The sequence below is a fragment of the Rhinopithecus bieti genome, unplaced genomic scaffold (genome assembly GCF_001698545.2).
Source record: "Rhinopithecus bieti isolate Rb0 unplaced genomic scaffold, ASM169854v2 scaffold_1530, whole genome shotgun sequence".
Classification (NCBI taxonomy): Eukaryota; Metazoa; Chordata; class Mammalia; order Primates; family Cercopithecidae; genus Rhinopithecus; species Rhinopithecus bieti.
The window spans coordinates 3,579,158-3,605,064 of NW_016803808.1; the positions used below are offsets into that span (position 1 = coordinate 3,579,158).

The window sequence follows — 25,907 nt, forward strand, 5'->3', positions numbered from 1 at the left end:
CTAGACAACAGCACACGGGGGCTCATCTTTTGCTGAGGCAAAGGACAATTAGTCAGATGGGGTATAACTTTTAGCAAAATGCAAATTTGGTAATCATTTTTTCTTTCATTACAAATTCAGTTTGTTTGTTGGTTATTGAAGTCATCTTTTTTTTTCTTTGTTTTTTTAGACGGAGTCTCGCTCTGTTACCAGGCTGGAATACAGTGGCGCAATCTCGGCTCACTGCAACTTCTACCTCCCAGGTTCAAGCGATTCTCCTGCCTCAGCCTCCCGAGTAGCTGGGACGACTGGCACGCACCACCAGGCCCGGCTAATTTTTGTATTTTTAGTACAGATGGGGTTTCACCATGTTGGCCAGGATGGTCTCGATCTCTTGACCTTGTAATCTGCCTGCCTTGGCCTCCCAAAGTGCTGGGATTACAGGTGTGAGCCACCGTGCCCATCCTGAAGTCATCTTTTAAAACAAATTCTCAGGACCAGGTGTGGTGGCTCACATCTGTAATCCCAGCACTTTGGGAGGCCGAGGCAGGCAGATCACTTGAGGTCAGGAGTTCGAGACCAGCCTGGCCAACGTGGTAAAACCCTGCCTCTATTAAAAAAAATACAAAAATTAGCCAGGTGTGGTGGTCCATGCCTGAAATCCCAGCTACTCGAGACTGAGCCATGAGAATCGCTTGAACCTGGGAGGCGGAGGTTGCAGTGAGCTGAGATCACACCACTGCACTCCAGCCTGGGTGAAAGAGCGAGACTCTGTTTCAAAAAAAAAAAAAAAAAAAATTCTTGGGAGCTGGGTTGAATGATGTAATCAGGTCACTTATCAACCAGTAACAACTTACTGAACATTGTATCAGTCCATTCTCATGCTGCTAATAAAGACATACCTGAGACTGGGTAATTTATAAAGGAAAGAGGTTTAACTGCCTCAGTTCAGCATGGCTGAGGAGGCCTCAGGAAACTTACAATCATGGTGGAAGGGGAAGCAACACGTCCTTCTTCACATGGTGGCAGGACAGAGAAGAATGAGAGCCGATCCAAGGGGGAAGCCCCTTATAAAACTGTTGGATCTTGTGAGAACTTACTATCACGAGAACAGTATGGAGGAAACAGCTCCCATGATTCAGTTTTCTCCACCTGGTCCCTCCCACAACACATGGGGATTATGGGAACTATAATTCAAGATGAGATTGCAGTGGGGACACAGTCAAACCATATCATTTTGTCCCCGGCCCCTCCCAAATCTCATGTCCTCATAATTCAACACACAACCATGCCCTTCCAACAGTCCCCCAAAGTCTTAGCTCACTCCAGCATTAACCCAAAAGTCCAAGTCCAAAGTCTCATCTCAGATAAGGCAAGTCCCTTCCACCCATGGGCCTGTAAAATCAAAAGCAAGTTAGTTACTTCCTAGATACAATGGGGGTACAGGGATTGGGTAAATACACCCATTCCAAATGGGAGAAATTGGCCAAAACAAAGGGGCTATGGGTGCCATGCAAGTCCGAAATCCAATACGGCCATCATTAAACCTTCAAGTTCCAAAATGATCTCCTTTGACTCCATGTCTCCCATCCAGGTCATGTTGATGCAAGAAGTGGGTTCCCAAGGCGTTGGGCAGCCCCACCCCTGTGGCTTTGCAGGGTACACCCCATCCCCATCTAGGTTGCTTTCACAGGCTGGTGTTGAGTGTCTGCAACTTTTCAGGGTGCACAGTGCAAGACTACCATTCTGGGGTCTAGAGGATGGTGGCCCTGTTCTCACAGCTCCACCAGGCAGTACCTCAGTCAGAACTCTGTGTGGGGAATCCAACTCCCTATTTCCCTTCTACACTGCCCTAGCAGAAGTTCTCCAGAGAGCAAACTTCTGCCTGGACATCCAGGTGTTTCCACACATCCTCTGAAATCTAGGCAGAGGTTCCCAAACCTTAATTCTTGACTTCTGTGAACTCAGGCCCAACACCACATGTAAGCCACCAAGGTTTGGGGCTTGCACCCTCTGAAGTAACAGTCTGAGCTTTATGTTGGCCCCTTTTAGCCAAGGCTGGAGCTGAAGAAGCTAGGATGCAGGGCACCATGTCCCAGTGCAGCATAGAGCAGGGGGGCCCCTCGTAGGCTCCCAGGTTTTGATAGGAGAGGCTGCTGGAAGGTCTCTGACATGCCCTGGAGACTTCTTGCCCATTCTCTTGGTGATTAACATTTGACTCATTACTTATGCAATTTCTGCAGCCAACTTAAATTTCTCCCCAGATAATGGAGTTTTCTTTTCTATCCCATCATCAGGCTGCAAAAATTGCCAACCATTTATGCCCTGCTTCCTCTCAAACACTTCGCTGCTGAGAAATTTCTTCTGCCAGATACCCTAAAAATCATCTCTCTCAAAGTTCCATGGATCTCTAGGGCAGGGGCAAAATGCTACCAGTCTCTTTGCATAGCAAGAGTGACCTTTACTCCAGTTTCCAATAGGTTCTTCACCTCCATCTTGACCACCTCAGCCTGAACTTCCCTGTCTTTATCACTATCAGCAATTTGTCAAAGCTATTCAACAAGTCTCTAGGAGGTTCTAAATGTTTCCCACATTTTCCTGTCTTCTTCTGAACCCTCCAAACTGTTCCAACCTCTGCCTGTTACTCAGTTCCAAAGTTGCTTCCACATTTGCGGGTATCTTTACAGCAGCGCACCACTCTCTGTGGTACCAATTTACTGTATTAGTCCATTTTCACAATACTAATAAAGACGTACCCAGGACTGGGTACTTTATAAAGGAAACAGATTTAATTGACTCACAGTTCAGCACAGCTGGCTCAGGAAACTTACAATCATGGTGGATGAGGAAGCAAATATGTCTTTCTTCATATGGTGGCAGGAGGGAGAATAAGAGCCAAACGAAGGGAAAAGCCCCTATTAAACCATTAGATCTCGTGAGAACTTACGAGAACAGGATGCAGGGAAACCACTCCCATGATTCAATTATCTCCACCTGGTCCCTCCCATGCATGACACATGGGGATTATGGGAACTACAATTCAAAATGAGATTGGATGGGGACACAGTCAAACCCTATCATGCTTGAACACTATATTAATACGATAAATACATATTAAGACATGACCTTATACTCTGACAACATGGAATGGCAGCTGGGAACTTAGCCACAGCAACTTACGAGGAAGGAAGATGGCCACCTGCGTGCTGTGTATAAACTGCATGCAGGGTAGGAGTAAAAAGGGGAGGCACGGGTGACGCCAGGTCCAGGATAGGATGTGATTTTGAGACACAGAGAACAGGAAGAGAATAGGATAAGAGCAAAGGCAGGGAGACGGGAAAGTTCACTGTGTGCTTCAGGTAGTGATGAGACCGATTTATTGAGGTGAAGGTCTGCGAGGCAGGTACCAAGGCAAGATTGGAAAGCGAGGCTGGGGCTCTTCTATATCCAGAGTCTGCACTTCAGCCTGAAGGAAACATGGATCACTCAAGGTTTCTGAAGGAAGAAGCGGTGCACTCAGAGATGGCTCAGTGAGGTTGGAAAGGTTAGCGTTAGTGAGGAGGAAGGGCCCAGAAATGAGTTCATGGGATGCTTATTTTATCCGTTTTAAAAATCAGAGACCAAACGCCAGAAGATGGAGTGACTCAAGAGATACTTCATTTATAACACACATCTGTAATTTACAAAGGATTTTCGTTTACATGATCTCATTTTACCTTCAGAACAATTTGTAAAGGAGAACATCTGTCACATTTCACAAGTAGGGAACTGCTGCTCAGAAGTGATGGTATCACCTTTGGTCAAACCTTGGTTGGTTTTGGGGACACTGCCTTCTCCTCCCGACCCACCCTATTACTCCTTCTCAGGAGACTTTTTCTCATGTATTTCTCTTAAATATAGATACCCTTGGGCCTGCTGTACTCTTCAGATGACCTCTCCTACTCCAGCGGTTTAAACTGTCACATCTAAACTGACATCTGTCCAACCTACTACACAGCTCAGACTTCTCCACTGAGCACCTCACCTACATACACACGGCGACCTGCCGAAACTCTTGCTTTCATCAAGCATGTCCCAAGCATATTTTTTACCCTAGGCTTGCTCTTCCTCCTGTATTTCCAATTCTGTCAGACAGTATGACCAACCGGTCCGATGATGATCAGCAGCGCCCCCTGCAGCTTTTCTTTGGCTAATTTCAAACAATAAAACAGGGAGGAAAAGCACGGGGGCTAACCACTCAGGGAAGAGCATACTCCATCCCCAGGTGCACAGAAACACGCCGGCAGGACCGCTGCAGGAAGGGGCTGGTGCTCAGCAGAGGGACAGGACTGGCAAATGCCACTGGAGCTCAGAGGTATGTGAATCCTAAACACTCAGCATTATTTTTTAATACTTTGATTTTGGATTGCGATTTTAAACCTTTTTAAACAGTCTGAATTTGAAGTTGCTTCATTTCTTTAAAAACAAAGTTCACAATCTGAATTCAAACGATACAGGAATCTTGTATGACAGACAAACCAAATATTATTAGTCTGATTTTACAATTTACTCACTCCACTCACTTATTTGTTCAAACATTTATTGAGCACTTCTTAAGGGTCAGGCATGGTGTGAGGCACTGGGATATAACAGTGATTATGACAAAGTCCCTCAAGGAGCTCACAGTCTAATGGTAAACTACAGAGTAAACTGAGGCACAGAGTGGTAAATGACTTACCCAATGAGGTAGAAATAGCTAGGTACGTGAAAATGTGGGAGTAGAGCTGGAGAGAGGGCAAGGTACAACTTGTCGTGAGTAAAACCCCTTTGACTGACTGAACAGCAAGGCTGCATACACAAACATTACAAAATCTACTTGCAAAAACCTTAAAAGAGTTTCCAATGATCACCATGACTGAATTCATATTTCACAATGAATTCAGCTATTTCCTGATGGCATTTCTATCCCTGCCCCCAAAAACACTGGGCATGCCACCAGGCTGCTGGGAGACAGCAAGTAGGTAGACAGCTTAAAACCAAGAAGTATCTGACTCCAATTTCAGCATTGAAAACCATATTAAAATACTTTAATGAAATCCACAAACATAAATGTGTAGCACATTTATGATACTTCTACATGTAGAAGTTTGGAAAAACTCTCTTCTAACCCTCATCCAGAGGATTCTAATAAGTTATAGATACCAAAGAAATTAGAGAATTTGTCTGTCACTTTCCATATATACATTATTTTGGCTGTACAAGGGTGAAAAGTGTCACTCAGACATATTTCGTAAGTAATCGAAACATTATACAGATATATACAAAGACATCACATTTAAATTCGTGTGTACATCTAGCCAATGTACAACAGTAACTGCAAACATGAACCAGTGTAAGGCAATTTCTTTTGTGATATATGACATACTCCTTGAAGGGAAGGGTAGAGTCCACAAAGAACTGTCCATTTCAGCCCAACTGTCTGTTTTCATGACACTCTGTGATGAAACTACTTCAGGAGGCAAGCTGTCTACTTCACTGACAAAAAGCAGTGAATAATTATAAAAGGAGTTGTTTTCAAACGTGGAAACCACAATTACTCAGTAATCTAAGTGGCGAACTCCTCAAAGACACTACTGGCCAGGATGCCACTACTGAGAACGAGAGCACTTCATGGATAATTTATTGCTCTGAGAATCAAATTTGACGCGTAATTCTCCACAAAGATGTTCCCAAAAAACTCAGTAATATATAAATTCTCAAATGCCATCAGTTGCTTACTTCAAGCAATTCTTCACTTCGCTGAGGATTTTCTTCTGAAAAAGAACACGAGAGAGAAATTCACCTAAGTGAAGGTTTGATAGGCAAATATGTAAAAGAATACACAATCCGACTACTTCAGAAAACCCTGAAGATGCCTGGTCAAGAACACGTATTCTCAGGTTAATGGCATAAGGCTAATTTTTTCAGTCTCTCACGAATAAACCGGAACTCAAACTTGTACCTGAAAGCACCCGTCCGTGAAGGGAGGAAGCCTTCCCTTACTAAGGCTTTACTAGTTTCTTTCGGAGCCCTCATGATTCCCCGTCTTTGTAATCCTTGTGTCTTTGTGCTGTTGTCTGCGTGCGGGCAACAGCCCCCTCTTCTGGTCATTACAGGTATCCTCTGTCAGTGAAAGCTTCCTATTGGTCCAGCCTGTGGCTCTGCAAGGGCCAGCTGAAGACCACCCTGGCCCGCAGTGCTTGTTGAGTTCTCCAGTTGGCTGTGTCTTTGTTCGGATGTCGGTGGACCTGCTGGCTGGGCACTGTGATGGCTTCTGCCCAGGCCGGTTTTCCAGTTGGCTGGGTCTTTGTTCGGATGTTGGTGGACCTGCTGGCTGGGTACTGTGATGGCTTCTGCCCAGGCCGGTCACAGGATGCTGGCCCCCTGCTCAGGCAGTTCCACTATTTGTGATCTGCTGTTGGGCAGAGCTGCAAGCTGGGCTCCGAGGTGAGATGGAGTCACTGCTCTGGCCAGGTGGGTCCAGAGGCAACGTCCTTAGAAATGTGTAACTGAGGACTGACTCTTGTGGAGTGGGCTGTTCGCTGAGTTGAGTGGGTATGTGACTGCCTGGGTCAAGCAGGTCTAGCCCTTTCCCTTGTCCAAGATGTGCAGAAGGGGAACTCTCCCGGCCGGGTCATGGGCAGGCTCTTTGGCTGAGTGGAGCTGCTGTTTGACTGAAAGCCTGCCCTATTCAGAGACCATAGCAAGTTGGTATCAACATGGGACCAAACAGAATTCTAAGTCTTCACTGCTATCAAAACTACAGAAATTTAACTGTAATGCTCACAGAAATATTCTCAACTACAGTAAGAATTATGTTGTAATTTTCACATGTTTTGTGGATAGGAAGAGTAAAAATATCTTAAGGCCATAATACACATTAATAACATTATATATGCTTATTTAAAATACTGCCAGAATCACTGGTATATTTACCTTCCTCAGGGCCTTCTGCATGAGTGCTCTCAGATGAAGAGGTCCTGACTCCTTCAGACCTTTTGCTACCAGTCTGACCCTGCTCCACTTCACACAAATAGACATCGATAGGTCCGTTGGTGCTCCTTATGTGCACTGTGATAGAGTCCTAGCAAAGGACACAGGAATCGTCAAGATGAATGAAATAATAAATCATATTTTTTCACTCACTAGAACTGCAAGAATTTCAACAGACATTTGAAAAAATCACCATAGCTGTAGTCACATTAAAGCACTAGCCAACTCACACGCTGAAGACAGTTATGCTTGATCCTACAGTAATGGCTTCAGAGCTATCATGGGAAAACCTCAAGAACTATCATGGGAAAACCTCAGTACTCAAGAGCCTGTCTTTTTCTACTCAGGAGCTGACCCTTCAAGGAGGCCGTACTCGAGTCAAAAATCAGTGTTTTGATGACAAAGAACTCTAGAATACCCCAGTCTCACAGGATAAATATGTGCTTGGATTTCCAGACCAATGAACAGGTCCTGAGATAATGGAAGGGCCATTCTTTTGTCCTGTTGAAAGCACAGGAAAAGATCAAAATATACCTCAAGTAAAACATCAAAAAAATTGTAAAGATTATTTATAAAGGACTATTATTAACTTACCATGATTTTTACATCCTTTGATTTCAGATTTCCTCTGGATTAATCAAAATACTTTTTCCATAAGATACCAGGCAACTTGAATGCTTCTACTGGGAATTATGCTAAATTCTTAAGGAACAGCTCCAGTTATAAATGATCGCTTTAACTGGGAGCTGCTTCAACTGTAACAAAGTCTGTTTTCTCCCCTTTAATGCAGTTAGGCCTGGGCTAGACTCACAGACACCACTGCTCCCTCCCACTCCACACCTCACTGCGATGTTACACCAGGGTGAGTCTGGGGAGATGCAGCTTCTCAGATGTCTCAGAGCCTCACTTGTCGTCTTTGCTATGACTTCCTGGTACCCGACAAGTGGGCTAGAGAACATATGTGCTCAGCTTCTAGAGTGCCAGGTCACATCTGGTTTGAATGATAAATCCTGTACAATTTAATAGATATTTCTAAACAATAAAAGGAACCAATGTCTCTCTCAACTGGAAGGCAGCTGAGGACTTCGCATTCCACTAAATTAGGTGTTGTCAAACTTCCCGTAAAGGATGAGATGGTAAATATTTTTGGCTTTGCGAGTCACACTATCCCTGTCACAACCTCTTAACTCTGCCACTATAGTATGAAAGCAGCCAGAGACAATATGTAAACAAATGTGCATGTGGCTGTGTCCTAATAAAATTATTTCTAAGAACAAGGAGCAGGCCGGATCTGACCTTAAGGCCAGTTTGCCAGCCACCACACTAGCTCCCCAGATCTTCGTGGTCAGGCTCTGGCCAAGAGGGCCCATGTGCAGAGACTTTAAATGGGACTCTAAAAGAAGCCTCAGGTATGATCAAAGGTTCAGCCAGATTTAGCAGTTACAGTCTGCAGCAGCTCATTGTATAGGGAAAAAGCCAAAAATCCATTAGTCTCTGCAGAATGAATTATTATGCCCCAAAGTAAAGATGTGTTGATTAGCGGTTTCTTTCTTAAAAATAAAACAACTAGGAAACATCAGCAAGAAATCATAATTTGAGTGTGACTGAGTTAAATGAAAGCCTGCCCTTAACCCATACACTGTCGAGTAATACAGGGCTCACTTGAACAGTGGTCTGCTGGGGACAAAAGGAAAAACGGGTCAAGAAAACATTCCTCGCTAGGCAGGAGGCAAACCCCCAGGGCAATGCAGAGGACCGTACTATGAGCACTGATGGGTCTATCAAGGCTGTCAGTCTTGAGGATGTGTCCCAAGAATGGCCACATTCCTTGGTTTTGATTCCGTCCTCATCAAGCAGCCTTCTGCTGCAATTATCTTTCAATGCAAACTTTCCTGCGAGGGAAAAAATGCACCGCACAGCTGGCAGCTGACAAAAATATGTTCATTTACACAGAAATCCTACTTTTCCATTTTAAATTCAGAACCTAGTGTTCTGGTTTATTCATCAGTCTTTCACGAGTTTGTTAATTCCCCAGTGCCTTCGCTGAGAGCAGACCTTACTTTTGGAACTTTAAGATGGGCCAATTCTTGGTGATTCTTCTAAGAAGCACTGCAGTACAATAGTGAAAAACAAACTATGAAGCCACACTAACTGGGTTTGAATTCTGGTGATCCTGAAAAAGTTAACTCACCTTTGTGAGCTCTCGGTTCCTCGTCTTCAAGATAATAATGACTACCTGACTTGTTGTGTTAGTTGAAACAAGTTAAAATGTGTGAAATGCCAGGCAGTAGCGGATGTAGAGTGCACGTGTACACAACGGCTCTTCAGTATGACTGCAATAAATCACAGCCTAAGCAGTCGGCCCTCATCCCTCTTTAAATCCTTTTAAAAATGCAGGGTTACCTACTTCTCTGGGAGCTGGAACATCCAATCTGGTTTCTGCTGGAGCTTTAACAGCAATGACGATCTGTTCATGGAAGGCCTGAATGCTATGAATGTCTTGATAGGTCACGTATGCTAGTGTAAAACCCAGTCAAGGATCTCTACACAGAATGCTGTTTATTGGGGAGGTAATTTATCTCCAGTAATTCAGTAACGCAAGGGTAATGTTAGAATGTCTTTAGTTTTTATGAGATACAAGTTCAGCATTAAGGAAAGCAGTAAAAAAATTATTTCATTGACAATCTTTATTATTCATATAAAATTAAGCTTTTAATAAAGCGTTTTACAATATTTACAACTCAACCTAAAGAATTTCTTTAAGCTGTACTATTATGATTATGATGGCAATTTCTGGAGAAAAATATTAATAAAGTCTGAGTTCCTAACACAAATATACCACATGAAGAAATTCAAATTTTCATCCTACTCCCTTTTCAGTTACAGTAAGCTAGATCTTACTACAACTTTGAGAAAAAACATTCAGGGCTTTGACAAGAATCCCCTAAAATGAAAGATGGAAAAAAATCTATAAAAGGCATAAACGGCTTGGAGATTAAGTTTCTCAATATCACTTTATCTAAAATTATTTTCCATCTCACTACCTGAATCTTTTTCGTCGTTTCACTGTGCTGCCTCAAATTTTACCAATTAAGTGATTTATTGGGTTTCTCTAACATTTTTTTTTTGTCTGATTGGCTGCAGTAATGTTGGCGCTTACTTTTTCTTTTCCTTCCAGTAACTGTACTGTAGGAATAGAGGTTTTTGACTACTGTAGAGAGTTTTAAGTAAATCTGGGGTATGGGATAGCTCAGAATCAGTCAGCCCCTCACAAAGGGTGCCACAGGGAATAGCACAGCACAGCATACAGGTCTAAGACACCCAGGAGGTCAGTACCAAAGACAAGGCTCCCCCAGGCCCCTGAGACATTGAGTTTCAAGGCAACACTGCTATTAAGCAACAACATGCCTCTGTGGACACAAACGGGAGTTTAAGCACCTCTTCAATGGCAATTCACTGTTTTGGAAACCAACTTCTGTTCACACATTTCTAGGAAAAACATGAACTTCACAAAAGCCAACAAATATTTTATTATCCTTACAGTATTCAGACTATAAAAATGAATACTCCCCGGCCGGGCGTGGTGGCTCAAGCCTGTAATCCCAGCACTTTGAGAGGCCAAGGCAGGCGGATCATGAGGTCAGGAGATAGAGACCATCCTGGCTAACACGGTGAAACCCCGTCTCTACTAAAAAATACAAAAAAACTAGCCGGGCGAGGTGGCGAGCGCCTGTAGTCCCAGCTACTCGGGAGCCTGAGGCAGGAGAATGGCGTGAACCCGGGAGGCGGAGCTTGCAGTGAGCTGAGATCGGCCACTGCACTCCAGCCTGGGCGACAGAGCAAGACTCCGTCTCAAAAAAAAAAAAAAAATGAATACTCCCCTATTTTAAGTGGTACCATCAACCTTGGTTTGGTACTGTACCCCTGAGATAATCATCCAGAATTTAATCTAAGAAATGCCACAAAGAAGTTAAAAAGCCTACCATTTGTGTACGTTTGAGGCTATACTACTACCAACTTTTACTTAATTTTTTTTTTTTTTTGAGATGGAGCTTCGCTCTTGTTGCCCAGGCTGGAGTGCAATGGCGCCATCTCAGCTCACGGTAACCTCTGCTTCCCAGGTTCAAGTGATTCTCCTGCCTTAGCCTCCCAAGGAGCTGGGATTATAGGCGCCTGCCACGACGCCTGGCTAATTTTGTATTACTTTAACTTTTAATGGTCTAATTTTATATCTTAAATATATAAATTAAGTCCCCAAGCTGACTCTACTACTTAAGTAATCTGTTTTGGAAGCAGAAATTTTAGAAAGGTATAGACTTAAAGGATATCTTTCATTTTCTTTGTCATCTGTTAACTCAAACAGCTGCTGAGCACAATCCTTAATTAACTCATCCAAAGCATCTTCCATTGCTGATAAGTCAGAAAGTTCCTCTTGCAGCTTCTTTTGTTGGGGAACTGCTCCAAAATTGCTAAGATCAGATCCTCTTTAAAAGAAAAACAAATCACTATCAATACCATCTAGGAGATAACAAAGGAATTTCAAGTTAGGTTACTGGAACTTCTCCAAATGATTACCATATGTGTTTTCCACAACAATAGAAACCAGGGACTTTTAACTTCTGCCGGCTTCGTTCTAGACAGCCATTATTCCTTCTGTACATAAATTATTTATAGTTCTTCATCTTATACAGTCTTTTTCAAAAAAAATACATTACAACCTAACAGAAATTAATAACAGCAGAGACAGCCTAAGAAAGCAAAAGGGCACTGAACTAAGAGTCAATAACACCTAGCTTCAGCCTCAGTCCTAGTCCTTACAACACAGCTTCTGATAAGCTATAATCTTACAGTACTTGAGTTCCTACATATGAAAACAAAGTGTTGGCTAAATGACAGTTCCTCTGCTAAAATGTGATGAGTCTGTATTTTTCCCCAGTGTACACATTCTATCTGGATATAATGATTATATTCATCATTTTAAAAAAGACATTATTTTCAGGCCAGGCATGGGGCTCATGCCTGTAATGCCAGCACTTTGGAAGGCTGAGGCAGGTGGATCACCTGAGGTCAGGAGTTCGAGACCAGCCTGGCCAACATGGTGAAACCCCGTCTCTACTAAAATACAAAATTAGCCAGGGGTGGTGGTGTGTGCCTGTAATCCCAGCTACTGGGGAGGCTGAGGTGGGAGAATCGCTTGAACCCAGGAGATGGAGGTTGCAGTGGAGCTGAGATTATGCCACTGCACTCAAGCCTGGGTGACAGAGCAAGACTCCCTCTCAAAAGAAAAAAAAAAAAGATATACATATTTTCCTTAGTAATTAGTGCCTACTCCAATATGATGACCAGGCAACAACTGATTTTCATTTTTTCCTTTCAATCTTAATGGAAAATAAATAGGGAAAGGTTCTTGCCTCTATCTTTCACCTGGCAGTTTTCAAATCTGATTCTAATTAGTGATTCACAAGGCATGCCGATATAAACTCCTCAAGTGTTTTTTAGTATTATTTAGTAAACATGCTCAAATTAGAATTCAACCTGTACTTCCTTACTATTGAAAAAATGACCTCCTTTATGAATCCCTTTCCTCTAATAACTAAGTTCATTATTTAGGATCATTTTACAGTCTTTCTTGGTAGGTTTGCATTTGCCTGAGAGGTCACTATGTACTTATTTGCTGCAACTATTTCTCCCTGTCCCAAAATACTTGCCTATTCTAACAGCTTTCTTCTTATGTGTGCATGCACAGATACCTTTATCTATGCCAGTCTTCAGCTTCCCTTTCCACTCGATTCCTCCTCATCATGTCAAGTCTTTAGCAATGGCCTTTTAGATACTGTCTGATTTTTTTTTTTTTTTTTTAATATTCAGGGCAGTGTTTCAAGCGCCTCACTACATCATAATCTCCTGAGCTACCTGTTGAGAATGTACTTTCCTGCTTTCCCTCAGACCTACCAAATTACAACTCCAGAGGCAGTAAACCTCTAGGTGTTTACCATACTTCCGTGTGAAAACCACTGTTTTACAACCTTAACAGATTTTCCCAGTATCAATAATCAATTGGAACTGAGGAAATACTTTTTAAAAAATGTATGTACTCTCCAGGATGATGCGAGAAAATTTTATACAATTCTCTTCTAACAAGAAGTCGTACCTTTGTTTTCTATTGTCAAAACACTGCTACTATCTAGTTTTAAGCACGGAATTGTCACTTGATGAGAAGGAAAAAAAGCCATGAAAAGTTTGAAAGCAACTCACATCCATCGAATATGGTTCTTGGATTTCTTTTCAACGAGGTCGATTCCATCTAAGACATTGGTGATGTCATACACTCTTCGCTTTCGGACTCCCAGTTTCGTTGCAACCTTGTTTAAGTCAAGAACACCCCCAGGAGCAGATCTGACAAGATCCATAAATTTTCGAGTTAAATAAACCAGTGATACATCAAAACGAGGTCTCTTCACTTTTAGAGCTTCTGGGAAACAAAATAAACATATTTGTACAATTTTAAATAACATTTCTTAACTCATTTTAAAAAATCATCTGTTTCCTCTTGATCAGAGAGCAGACATCTACAGAAATCCCTACACATTGATCAAATCAAAGCTGGTTTCTATGAAATAAATCTCTTAAATTGGAGAAAAAATTCACTGGCCTATCCTGGCTCTAAACAAAGGCTTTAAATTTAAATAAAGGAGTATGTGAAATACGTAACCAGTGTCCACTGAGCATGTGGACTTCTACAAGTCTACTGCATCTTCTCAGACAAAGCAGTAAGATTACATTTGCATCCATACCACTCTCAGGAATAGAATTACACATGATTTTTAAAATTAAATTTCTCATTTGGTCTTCAGGTTAAGGAATTCTTTACAAAGCAAAGGCAGAGAACTGGCTTTTTTCCCCCTTTTAATGACTCTATCCATGTCATAGTGTAAGTTGTCTGACGAATTTTTTGAAAGAGCTCAAACTAGTCTTCTACTAAGACAATCACGACATAACTCGGCCAACAGTGGTATCTCTATTATTTTTCTTTTCTTTTTCTTTTGAGATAGAGTCTCGTTCTGTTGCCCAGGCTGGAGCTGGAGTACAGTGGCACGATCCTGGCTCACTGCAACCTCCGCCTCCTGGGTTCAAGTAATTCTCCTGCCTCAGGCTCCGGAGTAGCTGGGATTACAGGCGTGCACCACCACGCCCGGCTAATTGTTTTGCATTTTTAGTAGAGACAGGGTTTCACCATATTGGCCAGGTTGGCCTTGAACTCCTGACCTTGTGATCCACCCGCCTCAGCCTCCCAAAGTACTGGGATTACAGGTGTTTGAGCCACCGTGCCCGGCCCACTACCTCTATTTTTAAAAATATTCACTACTCTGTATTAATGTAACAGATAGACAAATGAAAAAAAAAATCCCTTTAATTCCCTCACTCACCTACTATGGCTCGGGTTTTCATACACACACACCCCCCTAACACACCCACACTTGTGTGTCAATCATATATATAGTTTTTAAAAACAAAAACAGGACCATGCAATTTTGCAACGTTCTTTTAACACAATATTGTGAACATACTGACATGTCAACAAATGTATTTCAACATTATTCTTAATGGCTGTATGCTTAACTGTATGCAGTATTTGCTATTTATCCCAATATTAGAAATTCAGACTATCTCCAACTTTACAATTTTGCTTAATATTTGAACGAATCTTTTTGTTGCGAAATTATTGTATGTCCCCTTAACTGGACATTTTTAAGGAACTGTGATAGGTACTGCTAAACAGCTTGGCAGGTTGTGGGTTCTGTCCATTCCATGTGGCAGACACGGGCCTCATCTCATGCACTTGCCAGAACTAAGTATCTTGTCATCTTTTCCAATTTGATACTAAGAAAAAGTTCTTATGGCTTGGTTTGCAGAAAAAATAATTTCTGATATAACTTTGTCACTCTGGTGTGGAATATGTGACTTTCTTTTCCTCTACTTCCACAGCACACCACAGTCAGTATGCCTCAAAGAAATGTCCATCCTACCTTCAGCCAGAAATGTCCTTACTCAGAACCTCCACAATGTCACATTTAGTTTAAAGACCACTGGCGGTTACTTCAGGAACAAAGGTACATATTTCATAATATAAATGTCTTCTCTCTGGAGCCCATTCCTACACTTAAGATTAAATAGGGGTAAATTAGGAATTTAAAAGGATTTTTAATTGGAAGTAGAAGGTCACAATTCTACAACAAACTCAAGAAGATTACAAATGAGAAATTCTAACTTTAAAAAGCATATATTTAATTATAGTAATTATTAACAAGGCATGGTCTTATATGCTCAGGATAAGTATATTTCTATGATGTTATTTTATAAAGAACACATATAACGTAACACCAAAAACGTGACAGTTGCTGAAGGGATATGGACAGGGTTACAGAGGTCTTCACACCAAAGCAGCTCCGTAGTCTAATAAGGAACTCTATTATATGTCCTGAGGTAAGTGCTAAGAGAGGTATTCAAAGTCACCCGATAGCACGAAATCAAACCTTCACTGCAGGGGGAAACTGGGAAGGCCTTTTGATGGGAGTACACTGGGCACAGGGAACAGGAAGGCAAATGGGCAGTGTCTGCCCACTCTGACAGAGGGTGACGGGCTGAAGTGAGGGAGATGAAACCACACCTCAGAAGACAAAGCAGCCTTAGAGAACCTGGGGTGCTTTGGGGACCACAGGTGGTGTAGCTTGAGCTGTGGAGGAGGGCAGCAGCATGCTGGAAGAGGCTGCGGCGTTAAGCAAGAAACAGCTACAACGGCCTGGTCTGCTCCGTCTACCCATTCTCTACTGCCTAGTTTCTTTTAATATGAAGTGGCTTATGAATGTAATACAAACATTTAAAATCAAATATACGAGGAATCAGGGTTTTCTCTACACGTAAAAGAGTGTCACTGAAGAACTTAGGTTGGATGATATCATAACCCCATTTCTGTATTAGACAAATCCCCCTGGATTTTTCTAGCACCCAGGCTGGAGAGCCTGGACACTGACTGCCTTCTCAGAAGGACACCCAGCAACTTCAGCTACAGAGGAAGTCAGACTCTGAATGAGGAGAAGCAATTCAATGTTGTGGTAAAGACTCTGGGCTCTTGCGTCAGAGAGGCAAGATTCAACCCTGACTCTGAGCAAGTCACTCAGCCTCTCTGGGCCTTTATAAAGTAAGAATTCTAATCCACACCTGTATTTTGAAGTGCCAGGCACTGTATGAGCTCAATAAATGTTAGATATTATTATAAATTAGTGGTATGGGACAGATGCAAGAAACACATCAAAGGTGAAGCTGACCAAACTCAGTGACCAACTATGGGTGAGACTGTGGCAGGCAATGAGGAAAAACTAAGGGTTAGCATTTCTAAGATTCACCCTGACTTATGATGCACTATCTATCCACTGAGATTAGGAGGCTGAGGTGGGGCAGTCTATCATGAAAACTTCCAGAAGAGGGAACTAGAGCCATTTACATCCTATCTCCTCTAACAGACACCCTAAACATTAACCTAAGATAAGGGACAAGAAGGAAAGAGTACATTTCTCTCCCAGGAGGAATTCTGAGAAAACAGCCTTAAATATACTGTTCTATGGAGAACAAACTGGCATTTGCGCACATTATTCAACCCATAACCTCAGGAGTTGTTACTAAAAGTTGAAACTTTACATTTCAGTGTACAAATAACACATTTTATTTCAGTTTCTCATCAACTCATACACTTACACAAATCATTTTAATCATATGAAGTTCAAACTAACAAAACCTAAAACCTATTCAGGAATCAACTTACTTCTCATGGACACATATTGTACATTATCTTCTAAATTAATCCTTATTTTTGATGGCTGAAAAAAAAGATAAAAAATTTAACTTAGTGATTTTAAAACAACAATGCAAACAAATAGCATTTTACTCAATAGTATAAAGGTCTGGGAATATGAATGTGATAATTACTGGCCAGGCACGGTGGCTCACGCCTGTAATCCCAGCACGTTGGGAAGCCGAGGCAGGTGCATCACCTGAGGTCAGGAGCTCGAGACCAGCCTGGCCAACATGGTGAAACTCCATCCCTACTAAAAATACAAAAATTAGCCAGGCGTGGTGGTGGGCACCTATAATCCCAGGTACTTGGGAGGCTGTGGCAAAAGAATCGCTTGAATCTAGGAGGTTGCAGTGAGCCAAGATCACGCCACTGCACTCCAGCCTGGGTAACAAAGCAAGACTTTGTCTCAAAAAAAAAAAAAAAAAAAAAACATTCACACACACACACAAAATATGGTAATTACCAAATACATCAGGTACTGAGGATAAAAGGAACATGAAGAGCACTACGACACTGTCCCTGACTTGGTAAAGCTTAGTAGAGATAGAAGATCTATCTCAACCAACACACGCTCACTCCTTGCTATTATTAAGTATATGCGGTTCCCCAAAATTTGCTCACAAGCTTTCATAGGCAGCTATGCGTTTCCACTATAATTAATGTAAAACAGCAGCATTTCTAACAATAGAAAACCATGCACGCTGTGGATAATTAGAAACTTTTGCATTAGATAAAAAGTTTCTTCTTTTAATTTCCTGAAACAACCAGGAAATTAGCAGAAGCTCCATTATCAATGCTCACCATTTTACCGGCTATTTAGAGGCTCTGAAAGTTTGCATAAAACTGGTAGTAACATTTAGAAACTGTTTTTTTGTAAAAAAATAAATAAAATGAAACCAAACCTTAAAACGAAAGCCTATGAACAGAAACTCCTAGTAACATCAATGTTAATGTGCCTCCAGACAGGCTGTCATCAGGTTTAGCTCTCATCTAAGAAAAAACTGGCCATAAAGCAAAACTGGGGCAAGTGAATTCATGGGTACTCTAAGAAAAGAATAGTAGTACTAGGGATGCACCCAGACAGGGAAATCACAGAAGGATACATGGTGAAGGCAGCCCTCAGGTGAGCCTTGCCCAGCAAGTCAGATTTGCCTGAATAAACAAGTGTGGGGAGAGAAGAAAAAAGACAGGATTGTGGTACCGGAAACGAACAAAGGTGTGAAGATGTATATGGCACGGCATGTTTCTGGGAACCCACCAAAGTGGCCAGTGTGAAAGTGACTTGACTTTGAAGCTGCGAGGTCATGATGGCACCACATAAAACTAATGCTAAAGAGTTTGGACTTCATGTCATAACCAGTAGAGAATGATCAAAGGTTTCTGAACCAGACTAGGATATAATCAAGTAAATGGTTTAGAAATATAAGTATGGCAGCAACATGGCAAATGGACCAGGAAATGAGGAAGCCTGAAGGCACGGTGAGCAGTTAAGAGGCTCTTTGTTTATACTGGTATTAACAATATCCTTGGCACAATGATTTTCTTATCATCCATGACAAGATGATAGCATCTGTTAACAAATTAACCCGATATGGAATACTCCCATCGAGATAGAATCCCACTGTAAATAACTTAGTTGTTAGAATTGAACATGTAGACCTGCTAGGGCATGTAACACTGGAGCTGGACTAGGTCTGGCCAGCTCTCTCAAACAGTGCTGATGATGGTGACTTGCAAACATGGTATCCAACAGTGAAACTCTGAAGCAGTCCTACCAAAGTCAGACATTAGACAAGTGCGACTAACTGCCATTGTTATTTTTACATTTAACCCCTCTGCTAATAGTATGAGACAGGGGCCAGCTATTGCAGCAAGACTCTTGAATGAAAAAAAAAAAATCCATCCGTATTACATTGATTTGAAGCACACATACACAAATATCCTAAATCACAATATATATGCTCAGAGGGGCCGTGCTGCAGAGGTTCCCGTTCTTAATTCAGAGCAGCAGGGCCATGACTTATATACTGTACTTACTGGCTCCCAAAGAGGCTGCCTCACTAGCTATGCATTCTAGGACGTCTTCTCTGCTCCACATCTCCCTATCCATCTCATCTAGACAGTGGATCACAGGTTGGTACAGAAGTAACACCTCAATTAGGCATAACACGAAAAAAGATGGCTTTGTTTTCCCTACTCTTTGCTATTAATGCAGTTCCATTACATATTGGCGATATTGATGTACATGGGAAAACCGTCTCCAACAGCATTCATTTGTTTTTTTTCTCTTCAAATATAAAAACACTATCTCTTTATCTTGGAGGAATCACAACAGTACTATTGCTCCTCGGGGCAGACATCATCTACAGACATATAGATAGATGGTAAGGCCGGGCGCGGTGGCTCATGCTTGTAATCCTAGGACTTTGGGAAGTGGGGGGTGGGGGTGGGGGGCACAGAACATGAGGTCAGGAGTTCGAGACCAGTCTGGCCAACATAGTGAAACCCCGTCTCTACTAAAATACAAAACTTAGCTGGGAGTGGTGGTGGGCGCCTGTAATCCAAGCTACTTGGGAAGCTGAGGCAGGAGAATCACTTGAACCCGGGAGGCAGGGGTTGCAGGGAGCTGAGATCGTGCCATTGCACTCTAGCCCAGGTGACGGTGCGAGATTCTGTCTCAAAAAAAAAAAAAAAAAAAAAGATGATAAATAGGTAGACTGTTTGCATGTTAGCTGCAAAATGAATGGAGAAGTCAGAGGCTTACAAAATGAAAATCACTCAGGCTGATCTTGTGCCCTGACAGAGTATACAGCACTCTAGGAACCAGCGTCTTCCGGGGAAGGTCAGCACATTTTTTCACGTTCCAAGCAATTTCACCACTGCTCCAAGTCCCCTATTTAAAGACCTCTACTTTTATGTGTAGCTTTGAAGAGCTTCTTCAAAGGTGGAAGAAAAAAATAAAAGATGAATTTTAGGGACTAAAATGCTAAGCATTGCCTCCAAGATGGTTAAACCTTTCTCTATACAGATGTTTCTCTATACCAATTCTGTTTTGGGGAGCAATATTCCTTCAAGAGGTCTTTGGAAACACCTTTCTCAAGGTTACTGCATTCCCACCCATTCCAATTTTCCTTATTTTTCAATACGCAGACCAAGTTCTACCTCCAACCAATGCTATTTTCTCCCTTCTCAAAAGTCCAGATCCTCTGGGACCCTCTTTCCCATCTGTCCTTGGACAGCAACTTCAGATTCCCTGGCCTTTGAACTCTAAGAGTTACACTAGCAGCCTCCCAGGCTCTCATGTTATGGACTTGCACTGAGCCATGCTACCAGAATCCCAGGGTCTCCAGCTTGCAGCCAGCCTATTGTGGGGCTTCTCAGCCTCCAAAATCATAAGCCATTTTCCCTAATAAATCCCCTCTCATATATCTATCTACACGCAATCATGTATCTTCTCAGAATCGTCATTAGGCGATTCTGTTGCGTGAACATCATAGAGTGTTTAAACAAACCTAGATGGTATAGCCCACTACATACCTAGGCTATATGGTAGGGCCTATTGCTGCTAAGCCACAAACCTGTAGAGCAAGTGACTGACTGAATACTGTAGACAACGGTAACTAACACAATGGTATTTGTGCATCTAAACAGAGAAAAGGTAACGTTTGGTGCTATGACCATTATGATGGCTACAATGTCACTAGGTGATAGAAATTTTTCAGCTCCATTATAATCTCACAGGACCACCTCCGTATATGTGATCCACCACTGACGCAATCATTATACAGCACATGACTGTATATATATCCTATTGATTCTGTCTCTCCAGAGAAACCTAATACAGATTTGGTACCAGAAGTGGAGTCAGTCATACTTTGCACCTCACCTTTAGGGGCCTGCTGGGACTTGGGTCTAGTAATAGGTCTAGAAGCAAAGAGGGGTGGTGGGGTGGGTCCTGATGAGAATCAGCATTGTCCTGCCCGGGAGCTGTTTCAGAGGAGGCTACTACTATCTCCACAGGCAATGCAGAATTAATCTCCTTAGACGGGGTGGAAAGGATGACACCACTGTAGGTGGAACTGCTACTGCCCCTCTGGCAAACAAAACTCATCAGAATTTAGGGGCTCAATGTGTCCAGCCTCATCTTCCCACATTATCCCATCCAAACCCCACTCTTTCCCAACCAATACCCTCACTTCAACAGTAGATGCTCTGTGAAGCTAAGAGAGTTCAACTTTCTATTTTATTTATTTATTTATTTATTTTTGTGATGGAGTTTCGCTCTTGTTGCCCAAGCTGGAGTGCAATGGTGCAATCTCGGTTCACTGCAACCTCCACCTCCGGGGTTCAAGTGATTCTTCTGCCTCAGCCTCCCGAGTAGCTGGGATTACAGGTGTGTGCCACCAAGCCCTGCTAATTTTTTGTATTTTTAGTAGAAACGGGGTTTCATCACATTAGCCAAGCTGGTCTCAAACTCCTGACCTCAGGTGATCCACCTGCCTCGGCCTCCCAAAGTGCTGGGATCACAGGCATGAAACACCATGCCAGGCCAAGAGTTCAACTTTCATTGTAATTTGGCAGTTGCATGATGAAGGCTTGTGTTTGATTTTCAGCAATTTCAGCCCTATGGCTACAGGATAGAAAATTCTAACCGAGGGCACACTTAGAAACTTAGAAACTTAGAAACATTTAAGTCATTACGTGGAACTCCAGCCATGAAATTGAATCCCTGAGCTCATCCTTTTCTTTCATCACTTTGTCCAAAGACACTAGGAGCAACCAACCAATGTCATTACAATCCTTGTTTTTCCAAAAATGTTTGAAAATATCACATACAGCGCCACCAAATTCTTTGCCTCTTATAAGTGGTGAATTACAATGTCAAAGGCATTTATTTTGCATATCTATAAACAGTTTGTGTCATGGGCTTCCAGTGCTCTCTCTACTACTAGAAGTAGAGCTCTTAGCATTTTTAGGTTCTAATCAGATTAAAGAACCAATTCCAAAAACCCCAATTAAGGAAACTCATCTTTAAAATTCTGTTCCCCTTTCCTGGTACCAAAATCTGTATTAGTATTGGTCTGTCTCTCTGCAGAACTCTGACCAAGAGTAATAAATTCAATTCTGAATATACAGTAGTCCACCCTTATCCTTGGGAGCTACATTCCAAGACCCCCAGTGGATGCCTAAAACTGCAAACAGTACCAACCCCTATATACACAATTTTTTTTCGTATACATACATACTCATGGTAACATTTAATTTATAAATCGGGCATAGTAAGATATTAACAGCTAATAATAAAATATAACAATTATAGCAATATACTACAATGAAAGTTACGTGAAGGTGGTCTCTCAAAATATACTGTAGATCTTAGCAACCTCAGAATAAGATTTTTTTCTTTCCTTACTAAGTCAATAACTTAGATCTTTTCACGTGAAGCACTTCATCAATTCTCTTCAGCATACTGGAACTGCCAGCATCACTACTCCTGTGCTTCGGGGCCATTACTGAGTAAAATAAGGGCTATTTAACACAAGCACCGTGACAGTTGGTCTGATAATCAAGAATCAGCTACTGATCAACTAAGGGCAGGGTGCAATGACAGCATGGGAACTCTGGACAAAGGAAGATTCAGGTGCTGGGTGGTACCTGACAGCTCGAGATTTCATCACACTACTGAGAATGGCAAGCATTTTAAAACTAATGAATTACTTCTGGAATTTTCATTTTAATAGTTTGGGGGACCACAGGTTAAACGAAATCAAGAAAAGTGAAACCTCAGATGAGGGGGGACTAATAGGAGTTGGAAACCTAAGCAGGAAGGTCTAGTAGACAGCTGGAAGATCCTGAGGGAGATTTATAGATTCGGGAATTACAATATGGTAACTGAAAATACCAGAAGTGTATGTCTAAGATTTCAAGCAATGTATCTGCTGATATTGCATGCAAACTAAGTGGTTTTTCCACAGTGAACTTAGAGTTTTTATCAAATTCTCAAATATTAAGACCACCAATACAGATGGTACCAATATACAGCTGATCCTCAAACAACACAGGTTTGAACTGTGTGGGTCCACTTAGATGCCAATTTTCTTTACCCCCTGCCACCCCTTAGAAAGCAAAACCAACTCCTCCTCTTACTCCTCTTCATCAGCCTACTCAGTGTGAAGACAAGGATGAAGACCTTTACAATCATCTAATTCCCCTGAATGAGTAGGACTTTCTCTTATTTATGATTTTCTTAATAACGTTTTCTTTTCTTTAGCTACTTTATTATAAGAATACAGTAACTAATACATGTAAATACAAAATATGTGTTAATCAACTCTTTACAGTATCAGTAAGGCTTCCAGGAAACAGTAAAGTTTTGGGGGAATCAAAGTTATATTCAGATTTTGAATTTCATGGGATTTGGTGCCCCAATCCCTGAGTCGTTCAAGGATCAAATGTAGATGGTAACACAACTCATGGGAGAAGAGAATGAACTCCCCTAAGAAGAATGTGTAGAGACGGCAGAAGAGAACCCTGAATATCATCAACATGTGGCCAGCCGCAGTGGCTCACACCTGTAATCCCAGCACTTTGGGAAACTGAGGTGAGAGGACAGCTTGAGCCCAGGAGTTCAAGACCAGCCTGGGCCCCGCAGGAAGACTTCCATATCTAAAAATAAAAATAAAAAAATTAGCCAGGCGTTGTGGCATGCGCCTGTGGTCCCAGCTACTAGGGAGGTGGAGGCAGAAGGATCACTTGAGCCTGGGAGGTCAAGGCTGCAGTGAGCCAGGATGTGCCACTGCACTCCAGCCAGGTGACAGAGTGAGATCCTGTCTCGGGGGGAAAAAAATGAAGGACTGGGAAGAGGATTAGGACAAGGAGAGACCAGAGAAGCAGATGGAACATCAATGTCAAGGAAACTCAAGGGAGAGTTTCCAACACAAGTAGTTTTGTGTCAAAACTACAACAGTAGATTGTTGGTGACCCTGGTTAGAATGGTCTTACAAGTGTGCTTAGGATAGGGGTCCCCAGCAGTGGGTTGGCTGATAATGAGACTATCAAGAGGAAACTGTGAGTGTAAATAACTTTTCAAGAAGTTTAGCTGTGAAGGGGAAGACAGACAGTAGATGGCAAGGGATATGGAATTAAGGGAGGGATCTTTCAAGACGGGGATGGATTGAGAATGCGGTTTTAGTAGTCAAGAATTTATCATCTGGAGTTAGACATTTGGAGGTTCAACCCAAGTTTCTCCACTTACTATCTAGCCACAGGCAAGCCGGCGTTACATGCAAGTCTGTTTTGGCAACCGTAAAACAAGAATAATAGTCTTTTACTATTACAAAACACTGCTGTGAGAAATTAAATGAGACAATAATCACAAACTATTTGGTATGGGGACCAGGCATAATGACTTGGGAAAATGTTTAATTACTACTAGTTACAGGAAGAAAGCAGCAGAGAAATTGAAAATATGGGGAGAGGCCCGGCTCGGTGCCTCACGCCTTGTAATCCCATCACTTTGGGAGCCCGAGGCGGGTGGATCACCTGAGGTCGTCAGGAGTTCGAGACCAGCTTGGCCAACATGGTGAAATCCCGTCTCTACTATAAAAACAAAATTAGCTGGGTGTGGTGGCGCATGCCTGTGATCCCAGCTACAAGGGAGGCTGAAGCAGAAGAATCGCTTGAACCTGGGAGGCGGCGGTTGCAGTGAGCTGAGATCGTGCCATTGCACTCCAGCCTGGGGAACAAGAGTAAAAACTCCGTTTCAAAAAAAAAAAAAAAAGGAAAAATAAAAAAGAAAAAGAAAATACGGGAGGAATGGAAAGGGACGCATTTGTTGAGGACCCTGAGAACCGCGGGGAATACAGTATCTGGTCCAGAACAAGAGTAGAAGAATTCAGTCTTTGCAGGAAAGGGAGCCAAATCTCCTAACCATTTTCTCTGTCAAACAGGTGGGGAGATAATTTTATGAATGGGAGCTGTGGCGTGGGAAATATAAAACGTGGACAAGGTTTTAAACGGCTGCAGTAGAGCAGAAGAGAGAGAAGGCAGAACAAATGATAGGTTGCAGAGATACAGCTAGAGTCCACTGAAGGAGAAAAACATGGCCTTTCCAATGCAAAGTTGAGCAATTTTCTCCAACAGTGCCCTGAAGTTCCGATGTAAAAGCCCAGAAGACTGACACCACGTCTGTGAGCAGATGCTGAAAGCAGAAGGCGGGAGTACGCAGTTCGCAGCACGTGATGGGCAGCGCCTGGCCCAGGGTGAGCAGACGACTGAGACGACGGCCAGCGGGGTTGGCCGCGGCGCGGAGAGGAGGGGGCCGGGTTTGGGAGACCCCCGCCCGTCCCCGTCCCGTCCTGTCCCGGAGCTTACCAGCAGGCCCTCCACGTTGATGGGGTCTCGGCACCGACGGCGAACCGTCTCCTCCGCGGGGTCCAGGAGGAGACTGGGCAACTTCCTCGCCGGCCGCTGCTGACTCATGCTGCCCGGCCGGGCGTCCAGCTCCCCTCGCACCCTGCGAGCTCTCCCGCCCTCTCGCGCCCAGCTCGATCACCGTCCCCCACGCGCCGATTTCCAAGGGCCCAGAAACTAACGGGTCCGCGGCGTCCTCCGAGGCGCCGCCCGGCTAGGCCGTCCCACCCGCCAGCAAACGCAGCACTGCCTCACGTGCCCGGGAGCTCCCGACGAAGACGGGAAAGCAGGAGGTAGACCAACGACTCTCAAGTACCCCGGCCCGCCATCTTCCCGCATGCGCAGTGCACCGCCCCCCTCTGCGCATGCCCGCCGCGGCCGGAGCGCTCCCACGCACCGATCCTCTCCCGGCGGCTGGCGCCCGGGAAACCCGGACCGCGGAATCCACGGAGAGGATGGCAAAGGAAAAGGAAGAGGTGGAGCCGGATTCCAGAGGAAGGGAACGGGGGTGAGAGAAAAGAGGCAGCTGGGAAAACGCAGCGCTCGCCTGGAATTCTCGACGGTGATAACTGAAAGCTCTCAGCCTCAGAGATGTTCATTTATTCCTTTTTTTAATTTTAATTTTTTTGTTGTTGTTGCCCAGGCTGGAGTG

General features: G+C 43.0%; 1 protein-coding gene across 7 annotated transcripts; it reads right to left on the reverse strand.

Annotated features, from left to right (window-relative positions):
* Window positions 1-3,614: 3,614 nt before the first annotated feature.
* E2F6 (E2F transcription factor 6) lies at window positions 3,615-25,907 on the reverse strand. Of its 7 annotated transcripts, none has more exons than XR_001881839.1 (8): window positions 25,217-25,902; window positions 16,811-16,865; window positions 13,246-13,462; window positions 11,319-11,474; window positions 9,398-9,512; window positions 6,934-7,081; window positions 5,960-6,684; window positions 3,615-5,771 (listed from the first exon to the last, which is right to left on the reverse strand). XR_001881839.1 is itself a non-coding variant. In XM_017854005.1 (8 exons), the coding sequence occupies exons 4-8, from the start codon at window positions 13,398-13,400 to the stop codon at window positions 5,725-5,727; spliced, it is 621 nt and encodes a 206-aa protein (XP_017709494.1). In that variant the 5' UTR covers window positions 13,401-13,462; window positions 15,018-15,150; window positions 16,811-16,865; window positions 25,217-25,903; the 3' UTR covers window positions 3,615-5,724. The 7 variants fall into 7 exon arrangements, 5 of the variants coding, with proteins under 5 accessions (XP_017709494.1, XP_017709509.1, XP_017709469.1 ...); XM_017854005.1 differs by lacking the exon at window positions 5,960-6,684 and adding an exon at window positions 15,018-15,150 and having other exon boundaries at window positions 25,217-25,903; XR_001881842.1 differs by lacking the exon at window positions 5,960-6,684 and having other exon boundaries at window positions 9,394-9,512; window positions 25,217-25,901.

Excerpts from the sequence above, each read along its gene's own strand:
- E2F6 (XM_017853980.1), bottom strand. The coding sequence starts at position 25,324 with ATGAGTCAGCAGCGGCCGGCGAGGAAGTTGCCCAGTCTCCTCCTGGAC. Across the intron at positions 13,463-16,810 it reads ACAATATGTGTCCATGAGAA|AAGCTCTAAAAGTGAAGAGA; the intron begins GTAAGTTGATTC and ends TTTGTTTCCCAG. Across the intron at positions 11,475-13,245 it reads AAGAACCATATTCGATGGAT|AGGATCTGATCTTAGCAATT; the intron begins GTGAGTTGCTTT and ends TTTCTTTTAAAG.